This window comes from Gallus gallus, chromosome 2 (genome assembly GCF_016699485.2).
Source record: "Gallus gallus isolate bGalGal1 chromosome 2, bGalGal1.mat.broiler.GRCg7b, whole genome shotgun sequence".
NCBI lineage: Eukaryota > Metazoa > Chordata > Aves > Galliformes > Phasianidae > Gallus > Gallus gallus.
The window spans coordinates 82,977,037-82,996,923 of record NC_052533.1 but is presented as its reverse complement, the minus strand read 5'-3'; the positions used below and the strand labels follow the sequence as shown (position 1 = coordinate 82,996,923).

At 37.4% G+C, this 19,887-nt stretch overlaps 1 protein-coding gene across 15 annotated transcripts in view; it reads right to left on the bottom strand.

Annotated features, from left to right (window-relative positions):
- The window catches only part of FHOD3 (formin homology 2 domain containing 3), a 370,010-nt gene that overhangs the window by 75,006 nt on the left and 275,117 nt on the right, over positions 1-19,887 (bottom strand). For 8 of the 15 annotated variants that reach the window (XM_040695607.2, XM_015282358.4, XM_040695604.2 and 5 more), the window contains 4 exons: positions 19,526-19,627; positions 16,898-17,275; positions 14,433-14,558; positions 3,435-3,569 (listed from right to left, as the gene is read on the bottom strand). In XM_040695607.2, the coding sequence (XP_040551541.1) occupies positions 3,435-3,569; positions 14,433-14,558; positions 16,898-17,275; positions 19,526-19,627 (741 nt within the window). The remainder of the gene's footprint in view (positions 1-3,434; positions 3,570-14,432; positions 14,559-16,897; positions 17,276-19,525; positions 19,628-19,887) is intronic. The other 7 variants (XM_040695612.2, XM_040695613.2, XM_015282359.4 and 4 more) reach the window with 2 other exon arrangements.

Here is a 19,887-nt window from a genome sequence, read left to right as displayed (position 1 = left end):
TGTGACAGAAAACTAGTTGAGCATTTGTCCAAATAGGACAGTTCTAAAAAGGCATATTCAGGATCATCCAACAGTGATGTTCTTGTGCTATTTATTTTTTACCCTGAATTTTAGACACAGAACTCCATCTGTTTTATCTCCTCAAGTAACTCATATGTAGGTCTCTCTGAAAGTAATGCCTCCTATTTATTTCCAGGGAAACTACTACAGATAGAAAGATCACTATAACACTACTTGATAGAGCAAACTTCCAGCTACACAACATTATTTTTCAACACAGTCGCTACCATCAGCTCTTCATTTTTGCCAGAGCTGAACAAGAGCCTGAATGCCATGCTCATAAAAATCTGCACCAGCAGAGGTGACCCACTGTTGCTGTCACCACCACTGAAACACACCACCCACTGCCTCACTGTACTCATTTTTTGGTCTCCTTAAATGTTCAACAAGTGTTGATGAATGTCAGTTAATGCCATTTTTTTTTCTGCATGGAGGAATTAAATGACACACCTTTGCTCCATACGCACTTCCATGTCAGATGCCATTTTGTCAGACTGCCCCTCTACTATTTGTAGCATGGCAATAAAATATAATGAAATATTGCTGGGAAGGTTCAACGACTACTGTCTCTAATGTTGTGGGCCAACATAATAAAAAAGGAATCATTACTTTCAGAGCAGCCCCCATACATTTAACTTCTGACAAGTCAACTTTGCAGAATGTCTGGACTCCGTAATTTCAAGTAGGCCTGTTATATCCACAAATAAAAAAAAAAACATCAGCAAGCAAATTAGTGAATAATTCCTCGGCAATCAAATTTAATTCAGATAATAGTAGAACCCAATAAATATCCAAATATGCCTTCATACAGCAGCTAAATAGTTTTAATATTTAGTTGAAACTGCTGACACAGAGGATGACACTGTATCTGTTAGATTCTTTCCCATTACAACCTACAAGTACCAGAAAGACTTTCAGAACTATTCCAATAAAACACTACTTTTTATATTTATGGTCAACAAACTTGCCATCTATAACAGTAATCATACAGTAACAACAGGACTAATTACTCCAACAGCTATTAAAAGTCTGCTCTTCAAAGGTCAGCATTAACATGAAACACACATTGTTCCAGGCTACCCTCCACATACTTCTGAATCACTACTGGTTATCCTTTTACAATATTTTCAGAGTGCTCTTTGTAATTACAATAGCTATGGGAATAACTCCAAGGAAAAAACAAACAGAACAACAACAAGGAAAACCCAAAGAATTTTTCAGTGAAATATGAACACTACCCACTCCTCTGACTACTTTCACATCTAAGTACAGCTGAAGAATAATCCTCTCATTTTAGGACATATTGTTCTACATATGCAAATGGGGACAAGAGCCCTTCTACTGAGAAAAACATCCATTTTGTAAAGCATTCCTTTTGCTAGCAGTAGCTTTTAAAGCATTTTAACACTTCTAGAAAAATGGTCTTTCACAAGTGGTGATGCTCTCTCCTAAATTATTCTCAGTTTGTCAACAATGGTGCCAGAGTCTACTGCAGTGTTGTCAAGGCAGAATTGGAAAGAATGAGATAACAAATGAGTCATGATGGTAAATCCAGTACTGCTCACAAGTTTAAAGGCTGTGAACTGGAAGTGTTATTTTTAATCAAAAATACATCTTCAGAGACTGGGTTTCCAGCGAGACTGATGATACAGTAATGAAATCCCATGAACTCTTATGAAACAGTCCACAACTGTGGCTGTGGCTTTGTCCTCCTCTTTCCAGACTGGTTAATCAACTGTGGGATGCTGCCTGCAAAGTTAGCGGCTTGGGAGACCCTCTTCTTAAACACAGCCTCTAACTTTTTTGGGTGAACAGGGAACTCAACTTTTGAAGATGAAAACACCAGGCACTGAAAATTGTTGTCTCAAATATGTAACAGTCATGACGTTTAATTAACCACTTTCTGACTCTACAGTAATGGGAGGAAGATGTAAATTTTAAAAGTTTTTTTTTTTTTTTAATTTATTTATTTAAAGAAGCTAGCTCTTTCAGTGACAGAACAACTACTTTAGCCAACATTTAGTGAAATGTGTAGATCTGTTATTCAAGCAGGTCAAGCTGCCAAATGTCCTAGTGGCTTTTTTTGGTCTGGGAGTTTCCTTTCTGAAAGATCATGTTGGCTTTCCATGACAGCCTGTTGCAGGCTGATGATACCACTTAGAGGGAAAGTTTTTGGAAGATGCTTGAGGACTGAGACCTGATTGTTTCTGTTTCAGGAGAACTTGGGCAGCTGTTGGCTGCCAAAGATCCTATTATGGTGCTCTTCCACCTTCCCTCTATCTCTCATTTTCTTCCAAACTAGCTATCTTCTGGAGCCAGTAGAGTATCTCCTTCAACCAAGCAAGCAACCAACCACTAGCAAGTTATTCCTCTTTCTAAATCTACTATGACACAGACCATTTCCACTTCTTACTTACTAAAGAGATGATTACAGTGAAAACAATCCTGCATACCAATGCACAAACTGACATGAAACCTAGGGCCATCTTTCCCATAAATAGCATCTCTTGGGCAACAAAACATATATCCTACCATTATTTATATTACTGTATTATAACTTCTGACTACTGAAAATGCTTACTTTTCACTCCTGGCTACAAAAAACTAAAATTGCTTCTTAGTGCATGCTCTTCAGATGGTAGGGACATCAGCAGTAGGCACCTTATCTATTCTAAGCCCACTGCTGTCTTTGCTGATGACTACACTGGGACTTCCAGCCATGAATCAAACAGGAAGTGAGAACTTGGCTCTTACTATCAGCAGGCAGAACATCTTGGTATCCCACAGCACATGACATGGACTCAGATGTGAAAATGCAGAGTCTTCTATTCAGCTGGGGTCTTTGACCACAGTCTGAGCAATAATTTTGGTAATTATTTTCTATCACTTACTGTTTCCACGAGAAAGAGACACATGCTCAGAAAAGCACGAAAATATATAGCTATTCAAACACTACTATACTTTGTAAGACAGCAAAAGCCTTTACTTTGCAAAACACAAAAGCAAAATATATCTCAGTGCTGTATCTTAGTCCTTTCTTGATTCCATTCCTCCCAGTTTCACCTTCAAACTTATACCTCGCTGAGACTATACTTTGAGAAGGGGCATTTTAGCTATTAAAAGTTAGCTTTTATGGACATCCAAAGAGAATAATTGGCTAAGGTAGAGTTGTCTTTAAAAATGCTGATTTTTTAAAGGATAAAATTCATCATAATGTTTAATATACCAGTTCTTCAGACATTTGTATCAAGAAAAGTATCCAAAGAAAACCAGGAAATATTCAACAATTCAGTTATTTCACAATTAAATGTCTCAATAATTTGCAGACCTATCTCATATTAAGACAACAGAGTGACAGTAAGTATGATTCTTACTTGAATTTGTTTCTTTCTTCACGTTCTATCCTCTGCAACCTTTCTTCTCTCTCTTGGCGCCGTCTTTCTCTTTCTGCTGCCAAGGACTCCTGGTGCTGCCGGAAAGATGATGTAAGAAGACCACCCAAAGCAGGCCTGTAGAAAAGGGGGAATCAGGTTTCTCAATGTCACTGTTATAGATTATACTGGAAAAAAAATAGTAGCAGCCATTCAGCAAGTAACATAGACCCAACCAATGGAATGACACGGCAACATTTATGTATGGATGGATGTTTCAAACTACTGACTAAGTATCTTCTTGCTTTAGATACTATGATGAGCTTAAGAACAGCAGATAACGTAGGCTTCCTATATCACCAAGTTTATAGAGTACAAATAAAGTACCCGTAAGTAAGAACTCTTCACTGTATTTCAATTGCAATATTCTCTACTCTAAAACTTCGGTGTTTTTTTTTTTTTTTTTGAGTTTGTGATCCTGCTAACCAAAAAAGCTGAACCCTAAAAGGCGTTTTTGAAATATAGAAGAAAAAAAAGAACAAAAAACCTTGAACGCTTTTCAAGCATTTTCCAAACATCTTATACAATAATGTTAAAAACAGACGTGTTATAAGCACTTGAGATTCCCATACACAGAAAAACAAAAGAAGATCTCTGAATTGCCCATCAACAATTTTAATGTTCTCTTAAGGAGGGGCTTACTTTTTCTTTACACACTGTCAAATTCTGTTATTATCATTTTCTTGCTACATCTGATGCATAGGTAAAATTAACAGTGAAGGAACATATCAATAAAATACTCAGGGACTGCACAGCTAGTTATAAAAATCATTAAGTGTCTTCAAAATAGCTATAACAAAATTAGTTGAAATGCAGCTGAAGGAGAATTACCCATGTTCCTTTCTTTATCCAAGGCAGCATACAGTCTTTTCAATCCATTCTTGAGAAGTGTTTGTCTGGCCTGCCTGCAAAGTCCCTGATGGATGTATCATATCCAGCCATGCAGCCATTTCAGTGCTTAACTATCCTTACCAATAAGTTTTTTTTTTTTTCTCTTTTCTTCCCTTTTTTTTTTTCTTTTTTTTTTTTTTTTTCCCCTGGTCATTTAGCCTGGTTAGTTCTTGTTCTTTCTACAGTGAACAAAAACAACAACTTGCCACCACATGCCTTATGGATAAAGAAGAATTAGTCTGAAATGTAACTTTCTCTGCAGCTCTCTTACCATAACTTAGAACTGGATGCTCCACAGTAGGTTACTATAACGAAGAGATCTAAACGTCACCACTAGCAATGCACATCAAAGTTTTGGCTGTTGTTCAGAAGGCTGTTAAAATGCATGGCAATGGAAATGCCCAGCCAATAACGTCGGACTTTTTTTCATCAGAAATGGCAACCTCTATAGTAAAGACTTCTCAGATATAAAATTGATTTTTCCTTTGAGATGAAACAGCTCCAAGCTGAAAATGCACTTTAAAAAGCTACATTTATAAATTCTATAAATTCTTATAGTTTGGTCTCGACACAGTTTTTTTTTTTTTTTTTTTTTTTTTTTTTTTTACTGTAACTTCTGCTTTGGATAAGAGAGTGGTTCCTCTCACACATCTTTTTCCCAAAGTGATGGTACTGGTACCACCAACCTTTCACATGGCAAGAGAGCTCCCTCAGAGAAGACATGTTTTCCTTTCTGCCTCTTAAACAGGAAATATCCATAGAGTAGAGGATAGCTTTATACAGATGTAAATATATCCATACCCATTGAATTAAACTGATAAAATCAAATAGACATAACTCATGTAGGGCAGTTTCTGTGCACTATTGTAACATGAATTTGATAATGAAAGGATTAAAGATATATATATTACCTTCTTTGAAAAGAGACTGAACTTTGCATGAAGGATGGGTCAGATCATTTCCCTTTTTGATTTACATGCCTACAGTGCACAATGTAGGCCTTTGTGTAAGGGCACTGGTTTGCCAGTGAAAATAAGTGTAGAAGAAGACAAAAACATTAATGCAAACCAATCTTCCAAGTGCCTATGTCTATGAGAGTAGCAATGTCACAGAACATAGTCATCTCAGCCCAACTGGCAGCGAAGTAGCATGAACATAATTTCAATAATTTCAGTAAATGGAATTTCAATATGTTCTATCCACCAGCATAAACATTACATAAGAAGGTATAAAACCTGATATTCTGTAAGCCTCCTTTCTGGCACTTATCCAGAGCTATAGTATCAATGCTGGATCATGCTCAAAACCATAAAAATCTACAATACTCCTAAGCACAAAGAAAGAGGGAAAAAAATTCCCCAAACCCTGACAGTCAAGTACGTGTGGTGACTCTTTCCTTGAACTTACTTCAAATTGACTTTAACTTTTGAACTTTTAGTGCTTGCTGCAAGAGAAAGCTCTCAGCAGGAACACTGACATTATTGAAAAATCACTATCGTAAGATTGAGTATATCATCAGAAAATGCTCTAGGAAGTGGAAAACAGGACACCATCTAGAAATGATCAGGAAGAGATGGCAAGAAGAGGGTTCCTACCAAGTGTATGCTTATGTGCGTTCCAGGTATTTAACTTGCCATCCCATTCCATCCAGCCTCCTTAAGTCTGCAATCTCCATTTAGAGCCAAAGGAAGTTATGACTTGATAAAACATGAAGGAAAATTAAATGAAGGGTGGGATGATTCTGAGAGACAAACAGTGATTATAGTCTGCACAGCATCTAGCAGGTTGAAAACCTTCAGCAGTGACTAATCTCTCTGCGGCTCTTCAGTAAATACAAATTCTTATTGAAGGGATTACAGAGAAATTGTATGAAGATATGCAGCTCAGTCTTGCGTATGAGATTCTAAGATGACCCTGGAAGTAGAATGCCACCATGTACCAAAACACCTTGTTAGGAGGCTTCATCTGGAGCAGTTTGGTTAGCGCTAATCACTTGGTTAAAATTTACAGACCTACAAACAGCAGCTTTGCAATCTAAATAAAAGATTCAGAGCAATACAGTTAGAAAAAAAGCCAACATCTAACATATCCATGTGCCATATTAGTTTTGTTAACTCTTGGAAACTAGTAAAATCAGCATTAACTATCCAGAACTTGTTACTTCCCACTAGTTTTTTTAGGACTCCATACATTTTCTGAGTTGCTAATTAAGAGTGTAGCACGTAGATGCATTTGTATCAATGAGTTTGTTTTAAACAGTCAGTTCCAGATTGCTGTATTAGCTATAACAGTTTATTGCATGAAGTGGTTAAAATGAACAGCTGAAGTTGTGGCAAGGTTCTGTTGAAATAAACTGTCAGAAAACACATAGGAATACAGCTAGCTCACTCCTTTTGTGGCACTGACTTCTTGAAATACAGTCAGGATTTGGGTTTCCAGTCACGTTTAGAAAGCAACAGTCAATGAAACAACATTAACTGAACTGAGTTAGTGCTTGCTTAGTGGTTAGATCCCGAACCGTCCAGACCACTCAGCTGGACCCTTTCCCCTGCCTGAAGACTGCATCTCACACCAAATGCTGAGTTCATTTGTGTTATGAAGTGTAATGAACTCACAGCTTCACTGGTGCTATCAAACACTGAAACTGAACTGGTATTCAGATGGATCAAACCTCTTTTAAATGTTAACTGCAAATGAGCAGATTATATAAACTAAACTGGATATAAACTAAAACTGGAGGAAACAGGCATTATTTTCAGGATTTACAAGGCTGTAGAACATCCAGAAGGAAAAGCAAGTGTTAAGATGCACTCCTTAAACATTCTAAGCAATTTGAAAAGGGATGTCTGGTTGGTCTGTAAAATGTATTTTTTTGTCTATCCCCATGGCAATAATGGTTAAAGTAAACACTCTCTTTCACTAAACTCATAGTTGAGTGGCAAATGGAAGAGGGATCACACAAATGAGCTTGTAGGAATGCTTGGGATAAGCCTTTTCATAATTCTGATGTTTTGATGATGTCTGCAGGGTGATGACACCTCTGGGCTTCAGGAAGCCTCAAGTCTTAATGCTCTGGGCTGCATTTTAAAAATAGGTAAGTAAGGAGAAGGTTGAAAAGAAAGAAAGAAAAAAAAGAATCTTCCACTGAATTAAAGGCAGTAAGAGATTTTAAAAGAAAATAATATGTGAATACTCAATGAAAGTATAATAATCACCCAGAAAATTGGGTTATAGCTAATATGTGCCAGCATTTTAATGTTGGTGTCATATGTTACAAAATGGTATTATCAGCCATTGGTTCAATTCCACAAACATGATCCAGAAAGATCCTTACTGTGAAAACTATTTTTAGTCTTGAAGAGAACTTAAGGGTACTAAGAATGGATTTCTAATATAAAAATACTAAGAAAGCTTTGTTCTGCCTACTGCTAAAATCAGCAAAAGCTAAACAAGATAGGCTATCACAATCTCAAGAAAACATTCAGAAAGAACACGTTAGAGTCCAGGGATTTGTGAATATAGCTCCATACCATACCATACCATTTTGAACTTGGAACAACAACAACAAAAAAATAGAAATAATAGGTGACAAAAATACACAGAGAGTTGAAGATACAAAGCAAAAACATTGTCTGTCAGCAAGAACTCTTTAAGAAAAATTCAGCTCATCTGACCTTACTGCTGCATTTATCTCAATAGTAAAATAGTCATCATTACAAAAAAAAAAAAAAAGCTAATTGAGACAAGATATCTAATCATTTTCTGACAATACTCCATCACAGACTATATGTTGTAAAAGTGAAAAAGGGACCTGAATTATTATAATTTTGTTGAAAAACAAAGACAGCATGTCTCTCTTATTCTAAGCCACTGTGTTATACTGAAATTGCATTTATCAGCTTAAAATGTTCTTCATTAAAATGGAAAGAATCTTCTGTGCTTTTCTCTGTTAGTTGAATTTCTAAAATTTATGAAACGGAAATCGTATCTATAGCAAGAATACAAAATACAGAAGCTTATTTTAGGAGCTAAGAAATAATCAATTGACATATAAAAGGAAATCCCCATAGGCCATTAGGTTAATATTCAGGATTTTCTTTAATATAACAAGGGTAAGAATCATTAATAACTTTAATAAGCGAGCACTAATTACCCACTCTTCCACCATGTTCCTACTACAGCAGTCATGGGAAGGCTGCAAAGAGGGGACAGTAAGCAGTTTCCGTCTGAGACAGGCCTCAAGTAACTCTAAATGACTCTTGGCTTTAACAAAATAAATCCGCTTTCTAGCCTAGAAAGGGACCAAAGAGGAGACAAAGCTGCCAAGAGCCATATTGCTTTTCACAGTTAAAGAAAATCTCCTTGTGTTATGTCTCTCTACATGACACGGCAAATTCAAAAGTGTGTTGATATAAGATTTTGCAAACAGACTAAACATTACTTGAGGAAACTTTACAAAACTTCTCTCAAAAAATAAACAAAAAATTGAGAGATAAAACTACTGACTAAGGCTTCCTTTGAGGAAGAAACTTGAGAATGACCAAAAGAAGAACCGATTAGCGTTGGACTTTAACTAGTCTGAAAGGCTCCATAAAATGAAGCTATAACAGAGCATCTCTGTGCAGATCCAGAGCAATGCACCAGGACCTTATGCACACGTAGAACTCCTGCAGACTGACATTAGCAGTTTTTAAATTGTGTTTCTGTCTTTGTGTGACACAGTGGCCAACCCGTAACTCCTCACTGCCCTTTGATTCACAAATCATGTGGAAATGACTTGCAAAGCCACTCTCTTGACAGAGGCTAACATATGTGTTTCCCTAAATATCAGTACTGCTGGTATTTGTGAGTGACCGCATCCTCCATGTGCACAGTGTGTTCAGCCACTAATGCTTACATTTTAGTCTGAGGCTGTAAATTGCCTCATGTTTTCTGTTTAAATCTATGCCACTGCCATATAACAAAGCATGCAAAGCTGCAATCAAGAATACTGCTTACACAGTAGTTCAATGAGCAGCTAGGCCAGTGTAAGCCATCACTGCTTCCCAAACTGTAAATCATCCAGTAATTCCTAAGGTCGCTTTTCCTAGTAAAATTTCAGTAATAAAGCTGAGGCTTTTGCCCTGGGCCGGTATTATCAACTACCAAGCTATCCCTTCCTCATTATGTTATTCAGAGTGAAAGATGTGCTTGGCATTTACCACAAGAGAAAATAGCCACAGTCTTTGGTCTGGAAGTCCAGAAGTACGTACTAAGGCACACAGAAGATGGCAGAAGCAGCAAGAAAATAAAGCCAAGGAAAGAGAAACTGTTCTTGGGAGGGCAGCAGCCCTACAGAGTGTACACTGGGTTTTATTTCATAGATTTCTTGCTTTTCTTCAATGTTTAACAGCTGGAGTAAAGTAAATCCAGAGTGCAGTTTAGTGATAGATAGCTAATTGAAAAAAGAAAATAAATATGGAGAGAACCTGCCAAGAAGCTTCATCCAGCAGCACTTCCCTGATGAGGTCAATTACAATGTCTAATTTTAGAATTTTAGTAGAAAACCTAAATGAAAAGCTGTTTACCATTCTCAAGCATTTCTGTTTTGTTTTTAAGAGACACAAATCTGAAAAACCATCAGATTGCCAGAAAATCACTTTCAAGCATCTGGAGAGGAAACAAAATTGTAAGGAAAAGTATTAAATTTTGCTGAAATTCTTGCTTAAGCTTCTAGTATGATATTTAACATATCTTTAAGATCAGTGGAGAAAAAAATAATCTATAATCCAGCCATGCTAAACTCAGTGTCTCTGTGCACCTTGAGTAGAAATAAATGCTCTAAGGATAAACTGGGAGGTACAGTACCTCTAAAAGATCTATAAAGACATTGAGCTGAGTCAGTGTTCAAGGTTCATTAAAAAAGCCTAAGCTAACCTACTGCTGTAGATCATAATGCAAGTAAGAGAGAAGACAAGCTAAGGGATATGAAGCCTTTCTTCCTTCTCAAGTCCATTTTCTATTAGTGTTTTACCAAGCTTGGACAATCAGGGCAACATTAGAATGATCAGCCAGAGCTGAAGACTATGTCCGCACCAAGTGGCCAAGAGGATCCAGAAGTCAAGGTTTTCAAATTGAACTTTGTGCCATTTGAATGATCAGATAAAGGCAAGAGAATGAGGTCTGTGAGCTCCTGTTCCTAGCACACAACGCTAGCTTGGCTAATCACATAACTATGTGACTACCAAGCCCTGTGGGAGCTGTCTCCTGGCAAATGCTTCAGAATAAACTTACCTTGGCAAACACAGCAGCAGAAAACAAAATATATTTTCCTGGCATTGAAAAGCTGATGTCAAAGTCAGGCTCTCTTGTCACATAAGTGTCAAGAGACCTTTCAGGGTCTTCTCTAATGATAGCTACTTCAACAATGCATACACCTCAACATCAGAAACACAGTGTGAGGAGCTGACAAGCTTTGCAAACTGAGCTAGCTGTTCCAAGCTTTCAGTGACTCCAGAAAACTGCAGACTGAGGCTGCAGTTTTCAATTTCAGTGACCACATTAGATTCAAAATCTGAGAAAGCAATCTATGGTTAAACTAAAGTATCACAGATGTGAAGATAAGGCAAGGAAATACAGAATAGTCTTGCAACAAACACCTCCTTCCCCTAGACAAGAAGGTAACTCATCAGATGTACAGAAAAATGCTTTTTTCATTGATGTGCTCCAACAACGTCTGGCTATTCCCCTTTGTTAGCAAAATTTATGAAGTCATGAAGTTGAAATTGAGATTTTTTTTTCCTTTGGGACTGGAGGAGAGAGTTAACTGGTGATTTACGTCATGAGGACAGGGAGCAGTATATTTCTGGAGCAAAGCAGTCTTTAGCAGTAAGAAACAGGAGGACTGGGTTATACTGGTATGCATAAGGAACAACTTTCATAAGCAGAGAGATATGAGAGAATCAATAACACTTCTTTCTTAATAAAAGGCTGAGCTGAAAGGGCCCTACAATTTGCCCTTTTTCAGCAGGATTCCCATGGCTGCAATATGCACTTCAGAAACATGGCTCTCCACAGGAGATCCAGAGAAATGAAAAAGAAGAACAGCATTGCAAGAAGTTGGCAAAAGGCTGCAGCTGAATTTAGAAACCAAGAAACAGTCAAGTAAGCCTTTTCTTCTGCTGTACAATCAAAAATACATACATTATGTGTATTTCAAAGAACAAAATCTGGTTACTTTTGCACTGAATCATGCTGCTCTTCTGGATTTTCTATGGTTCTTAGCCAAACAGGGTTTTAAAAGTATGAATGTCAAAATGTAAACCATTCTGCTGCTTTCCACCTAAGTTGTCGTAAGTAAAATGCGACTGAGGTTTGGGAAGGCCTGTCAGGAGAATTGGAAGAGGCATGAGTCATTCTGCAGGGCACTGCTCTATGTGCTGACTCTTTCTTCCTCCTCCTTTTGGAGGTCAGATAAACAGTACCAGGAGCTGCCTCTGAAGTTTGCCTGTGCATAACAAAAGACAGGGGTCTTTCTGCAGAGTCCTTGGATAACTGCAATCCTAAACTGAATGCAGAAAACTTGCCTTGGAGCTAACCGTAGATAAGCAACTTCTTATCAACTCTTCTTCTCTCCTCATTTTTTAACTTTTTTTTTCCTGAGCAAATTTTTGTCATACTCTAAGGCAAATACCATTGACAGAAATCTGTGAAAACTTTCACAATCTTTTCCACCTAGTAGTTAGTGATGAGGAACACGTTATGCACTACACAGCTTACTCTCCAATGAGCAAAATGCTACCCATGGATCTATGCATGGGAATTTCTGCAACTCATATGTTTCAGGACAATGAAATGAAAGCAGACAACTGCCCTTCAAAATAGCTGTATCATTAGAATTTGCTGAACTATATGTCTGGAATGGCAGCACAGCAAAAAAGAACATGTCTTGATGCAAAATGGCATCCAAATCTGTATATTTCATTATCTTTCAAGAAAAACTGCTGGCAACATGCAGCTGTGACATGTAGGCATTTTTCACACTTCTCAGAGACTCATAAACAAAATGTGTCAAATACAAGCATGTGGAAAGACTGATGAGATCAACTACCATAAATAGTAAGCTACAAATTTAAACAAGAAGAAAGAGATTTTATCAGGTGAGGTGAAAAATGGTAAATGTAACCTGAAGAAAAGACAGAGATGCAACTCCAGCAACATGTAAAAGAGATTTGTTGAAGGCAGAGTGTTTGCCAGTTTCAGAGAGAAGCAGAACGAGGTGCAATGGCTGGAAGATGCTGCTAGACAAAATTTCCTCCAAAACATGAAATATTTTCCTAGCATGATGATAAGTACTGGAATGCCTTCCAGAAGGAGTCACCAACTGTCTCTCTACTGCTAGTGAAGGTATGGGGGCTTTCACTCAGCTTCTGAGAGACACATTGCAGGTTGGAACAGATGATCACACAGCTCCCCTCTGGCTCAACTATCTATGAATTTGTGAATTTTACAGCTTCATCCTGTGGGGCCAAGGCATTTTGGCTCCCAGCCACCAACACACTTATGCACATGCTGAAATGAAATCTCGCTTCCTTTGCTGGATTGGAGCCAGGAATGATTGACCTCTTGCAGGACAGGCCCAACTGTCTTCAGCCATCTCAATGTGTGACCATTCGGCTTTCTTTTCTTCAGTAGCAACCAGAAGCTTTAGAGTGGAAAGGGTGTAGAAAGCTAAACCTTCTGAAGCAGTGGGATATCTTTAATTCTTGCTTATCTTACATCTCTTTTGCTATGGTAAAAGTGGGTGAAAATGCTTCTATGGAGTTTTTTATTATGGTGTCACTCAGCAGTGATTTAACTCAGATCAGGAAAGACAAATCAAGGCAAGTTATTTGTGGAAGAAGAGCAAATGAAAAATGAAGCCTTTCTCCAGGGATAAACTTAATGCAATTACTCATTTGAAAAAAATTAAATCAATACCTCATGGGTAGAAATATATACATGCTGAAAGCCTAACTTGAACCATTCTGAGTAGTAGAGTCAAAAGGATGTGAGTTAATTGGTAGGTTCAAACATAAATACATACACAGAGAAGAACATACATATATATTTCTATACACATAAATATCCCCAAACAGCTAATAAAAATTAATTAGAATGTAGACAAAGAATATTGAAAAAACAGCCCCCAGTTCAAACACAGGAGAGGGAGATGGAATTTTTTTGAATCAAACGCCAATTTGGCAACAAACAATATGAAGCGCGCCTGGCCTAACTGGAAATTAGTAGTTTGCCTTGACAGCACATGTAATTAAAAATTTCTACCCTTCCTTCTTAAACTCAGCATGACATCCTCTGAAGCTGTCACTTACTTTCAGGTTGTAACAGCCAGTTCATTTCTGGTGGTCCAAATTTCTTGCCAAGAAGACTTTACTTTTCATGCACTCATAATATTTTCCCATCCTTTTTCTTCCTGAAGTATATTACATAACTCAAAATAGTATTTCAGCTGTTAAAAATACCCAGGTTTTGTTGTTGTTGTTGGGTTTTGGTTATTTTTTCCTAAGTGAGAGGATAACTGGTAGGTTAACTTGAACTTCCTTTACCTACAGTAAAAACATTTTCCCTTATCAAAGTACAGTGAGATAGACCATGTGTGTTCAAGGAAGGACAATTTAAGGCCTAGGAAACTCTGAGCTAAGTATATTTCTGTGATTCTATACTTAATGATGTGAAAATGGATCTGTCTGAATTGAATTTAAAAAAATAGAAATAAACAAAATGTGCTTTAAGTCACCTTTTTGATATGCAGAACAACATACATGTGAGAGAAATCTGCTTTATCCATTCCAGTGAAAGAAGTAGAATTAGGATGGAAATACATCCAGTCTTTAACATTAACTGAGCAAATGACTTTAGAATGAGTGGGAAATGAACATGTTGAGATTTTTGTACATTCTCTTTTCAGTGTTAAAGAAGATCTGGCTCTAAGATATTTTGAAACAGCTCACAATTATCTCCTTTGTACTCTATATAAAGTAATCATGTGAAAATGGTGATGAAATTACAAACCTGTCAGACTTGGACTCCTGAGGTGGTGAGAGAGTTGTCCCATAACGAGAAGTGGGTGTTGTAGGAGCACTCAAACCAGAGTAAGGTCGCGGAGAAGAGTAAGAGTTGCTGCCATAGCTATTGTATCTGAAGAAGTGAGGAGTATAGTAGAAAGGGAGAGAAAAAAAATCCATCAGCAAGCAGTATGAAATAGTCAATCTCCTTGTCTAGAGTTTGGCAATGATACCATATCCCAGACATTCTCATCTATCTACCTTCTGAAAATATTGTTCTAACCTCAGCTTCAAAATATGTACCTATCATTTCACTTTAATATAAACTATGTCACAGAAATACTTAATTCAAATACTAAACTATTGTTAAGGAAAATAATGACAGATCAGAATGATCCTCTAAAGTGACTACTCTGAGCAGCAATACTTAAATTACTGCTAAGTCACTCAAATTTATTAGCTGTTTTGGGAGCTTTTTGGGACTCCCAGAAGTCCATGTCAGCAATAGCAATTCCGAGGAAAATTAACGCAAACAACAGCATTCCTGAGTATCCTCTGAACAGGGACATATACAATTTGTGAATGTTTGCATTATAAATACAAAGCATCCACATGCTTTCCAATTAAAGCAGGCAGCATTTTCTTTCCCCTCCTCCATCATAAGTCATAGCTTGTGTGCCATGTCTTACAATGTCTGTAAAAAATCATCACCGTGGTTAAAATTACATGTTTCTGGAAGAAAGGCTTTAGGAATTTCTACCAGCCATTCCCTCTATTAAAAAAAAAAAAAAAAAAAAGGGAAAGAAAGGAAAAAAAAAGAAAAACAACCACACATAACCGCTTAATTTCATTGCGAGTTTGCTGATCAAAGAGAAATTGCTTCCAGGGCTCTTGGAATGGCCACCTCCCCAGAGTCCTTTGTATCAACGTTTTCAACCTGGCTCCTGTACTGAGCAGGAACAGCAGTTGTGTTGCTTTTATGTGCCTTTTAACCACCGTATTTAAACAGCATTTCTTGGAGGCACAGAGATTCCTGATTTGTAAAAATGATAACATTTCTTTTTACACAAATTACCATTTTCCCTTTTGGAAAGCATATGATGCATGGTAGGTGAAACATTTCACAAGGCCAACTGATTCAAAACTCGGTTCAGAGGAAAGAGCACCATCATTTTCTTCATTACAATTCATAACGTACAATAGATCCCCTTTTACCTTATCCTTTCTGGGCTGCTTCTTCTCCCATGCACATCAGCACATAATAATTTCTCTTAACTCAGCAATTTTATTTGAAAATACTGGTTGTTTTCCTTCAGCTCCATTTAACACACACATCTAGTCATGCAAAGTTTCAACTCCTAAGGGTACAATAGCATTGCTAATTGCCAAGGCCAATGTTAAAAACAAAATAAATTTAATTTAGCCTTTTTTAATAATGCAAGGGATAGTGCTTTAGAGAATATGCTCCTTTTCTGTGAAAGCCCAGTTTTACGTTCTTGAATACAAATCCCAGGCACCATGCTGCAAGTCCAAGAAGTGTGGAGTCATTTAGGGAAAAAATGCTGCTATGAATATTTCTAAGCTACAAAAGGAATTTTGCTGAATGGGAAATGACTGCCTTCATGGAAGTCTTGCCCTAAAAGAAAACCAACTAGAGAAACAACCCTGGTGGAGGGCTGTGCAGCTAGGCAGGACAGATCTGTCCTGTAGTCACAGACCTCACACAGGTCTTCTCTCCAGCATACTCAACTCACAAAACATCCTGCCTGTGGCCATACTGAGTGAGAAGGAAAAGCTCAGTTGTCCCAAGAGAATATCAGAGCTCACTCACTATGTTCTAAACACTAACAGAAAGTTTCACCAGTTTCAATCAAATGCTACAAGACCTTCTTATCAATTATTGTGTTTACTTTTCTTCTGCTTTGCCACTTGAAAAAGCTGATACAGTGCAGAATCCTTTTGCAGACCAAGGAATTTCAATTAGCGCAACAATAACTCTCACTAAATTGGAGAGAACTTGCTTTCCTGTGCAACCCACTCTAGGGAACCTGCTTTAGCAAGGAAGTTGGACTAGATATCTCCAGAGGCCCCTTCCAACCCCTACAATTCTGTAATGCTGTAATTCCAAGTACTGATCCAATCACTCTCAGTTTTATGTCTTAAAAGCTCCATTCGTTTTCATGAAATCATGCCTGCAAATTACATTGGTTTAAATCAGAACACAATGATGCTCTTTTATGTGATCTCCCAAATCATGTTCTTTATCTACTGCTGCATAGAGGAGCCTAGGAACTAGATGAGATGAAAGCAACAGAGGCAAGGGAAGAATATCAATCAAATCAAAACACAGGCTTACATGACTAAAACTAATACAGTAAGTTCTGGAAATAATACAACATTATTACCACTATAAAACTCTTGAAAGGTGTTATTCATTTATCTAAAAATTCATGTCAGCTGTATAAAATCTACCTGTTTTCCCTCATCACCTCTGCTTCCTTTTCTTTCACAGATGCTGGAGACTCTTCAAAGTCATATGAGAAGAGGTGAAAAGGAGTATGTGGTACATAAGGCAATTTCTCTACCGTTGGAGATGCCTTTGGAGTAATGGATGCTGATGAATTTTGGGAAGAGCTTAGCAAAACTGCTGCTGGTGAAGATGGTGGTGAAATAATAGAATTATGATGAGAGACAGATGAATCAGGCACAAAAGAGGTGCTGCTAGAAGAGCTCTTTACTCTAGAGCAGGGGAGAGGCCTCTCAGCTTGAGAAATGGCACTGGAGGTGGCTGAAGATTCACAACACTGTGAAAAGTTTTCTTTCACAGCTTCCTGTGCACCTGGGACCCCACTGCAGGAGGAAAATATTGTGGGAAGGGAAAAGATGGGAAGAGAAGGGAAACAGAGAAAAGAGAGATCAACAGATCATATCACTTGGAAGAAAAAGAAAGTCTAGGCAAAAAATAACCCCTTCCAAATTGTAGATAATCATCTTATTATTATTTTATTTATTTTTTTCCCAGAAGTAAGGAAACAGATCTTTGTATCTTCTTGGGATTGGAAATACATAGGCATGGAAGTGACTCAGCCTAAATTATTTAGTTCAGAGACTTCAGAACAAATTTTCATGAACCTTTTCATAACCATTTTCTGAATAATTTTCAAGTAATTCAAGTTAGGTTGTAAATGTAATCAGAGCAGCACAAAGCAGTTTCATCATGCCAGATGATCTGTTGCATTGAGTATAGATACTTCAAGACACAATCTGCATGACTGCCTCTTGAAGGACAGGTATCTGATTATCATTCCCCTCAGTGAATGGATATTTTTTATTAAAAAAAAACCCACAAAAACAAAAAACATAAATAATCCTTTATCCATCAAAGAGGAAAATTAAAAGAAAACAAAACCAAATCAGCATTTATCTGGGTGTTAGTATCCCAATCAATTGCTATGTTTGTGTTAGAGACCTGCACTGAGTGAACAGAAAACACATCTGCTTTGCTTTGGTGAAGGTAGGTGTTGGTGAGTGATGGAAGCAGCAAGGCAGGTGAAAAGCCATGGGATATGCACTCCTGGATGTCTGTTTTCACAAGCATCTCCAGCATAAGCACTGTGCAGGGATTTGGGCTCGATCACTTAGCATGTAGATGATTAACTTTTCCTGATACCACCTCTGCAACGTACCTAAATGCATGCAAGGCATGGACCTTATCTGAGGCTTGGCAAAGAATATGCAACCACAACAACAAAAAATATGTGCTATATACGTTAGAATATTATGAAGTTAATCAAGTATATACCAAGTAATTTTTCTCACAACTGAAACACAGTGGGCAATCTCGAAGCCTCCATCTATTTCACCAGCTGTGAATGACAGGAATCCCTGAAACTAGGTTTTTCCTACTCTTCCTGACAGGATTTTAAACAAATGGCAAGGATTCAAATCATTTTTGTTACGCCACAATAGTGATGGTGAAGGGAGGTATTTAAAAAGTCATGGGAATATCACCCAGTTATATAAAATTGACTATTATTTTAAAAGAACAAAGTCTGAAGTTATGTTCTTTACATGGCTCTTGTGCTCAACATTTTTTCACAGCGTTTTATTATTTTCATGTGATTTACTAATAACTTGTGCCTTAGCTTTGACTTTTAAGAATAGGATTTGAGGAAATTATCACTTAATTTTGAAATTTCAGGCAGCCATTGGCTACATTTGCAGACTGGAAGATATTAATAACAACAGTACAGTATTTTCTTTGGAATTTGCACATTAAACAGTTTCCTTTCTTCCTTCCGTGCTGTATAGCGTCTGCATGAATGTGGTTTATTTAAAAAAAAAAAATCCAATCTCATTTGCCGAGCTGCAAAGCCAAACAATTTAACCTAAATCAAATGGCTGTCTGGAAGAAAAAACATATTTTCTTTCTTCCAATTTATTAGGATAAAGTTGCCAGATTCCAAATCCATATATACCTCAGAAATAAGTGGAAAATTTTACATGAGAATATTGTTTTGATAAGTGGTTTGTTTATAGCCATACATACACAGATGGGCATGTATGTATAAAATGATATAAATCTATCAGCTTTGCCTCTAAGTAGTTATTTCCTATTTAAAAATGTGCAAAATTGATATAAATCATAGGCAGCATTTAAAAAAACGTCAATCTTCTTCCTATGTACAGATATTGCTAATAAGGCTATATTGTGAAAATATGGAAGAAAAGAAGTCAAGCAATATCCTAACTCAGCAATGCACTGCATTGTTTCAGGATTGTTCTAACTGAAAGATAAACTTACACCATGCTTAGAAATTATGCTGTCAGCTAAATCTTCTTATGACCTGTGACTGGTACTCATTTGGTAAGAAAATGAGGGAATGCGAACAGCTCTCAGTGCCCTAAGCTTATATAACTAAACCTATTTCCTTTAGTTGCATACAGTGACAAAGCTTTTGGATGCAAAAAGATTTCCTTAGGGGTGGCTTTGATAAGAGAGTTGGGAATGTGAGTGAAAAGGTAGATACTGCTGCAAACTTGGTGGTGAATTAATGCCAGAGTGAGAAAAGGTGCATGGATGATGCTGAATCCCAGTACCTGTCTTTGACCTGCCTACTGGTCTCTTCCTCCCCCTCATCCTCAGTATTGGGTTCTGTGACTGGCTGTTCTTCTTCCTCTTCTTCATACTCCTCCTCCTCTCTGAGGTCACACCAAGGAAAGAGGCATGCAGTGGTATGGAAAGAGAAAAGTTGGAAGAGAAAATGACATGAGTCCCCAGAAAGAGAAATGCAATGAGGTTAGAAATGGAAAGAAAACGTTGAGAGAAGCAGTTGTGGCGCAAGCCAAACAGTCACCTAAACTTCATGCTAAGTACATCTTGCCACAAAAGTAGCAGTAATGCAGTAATTTTTATCCTCTCCCCCATTTACACTTTTTTTTTCTTATTAAAGACCCCCAGA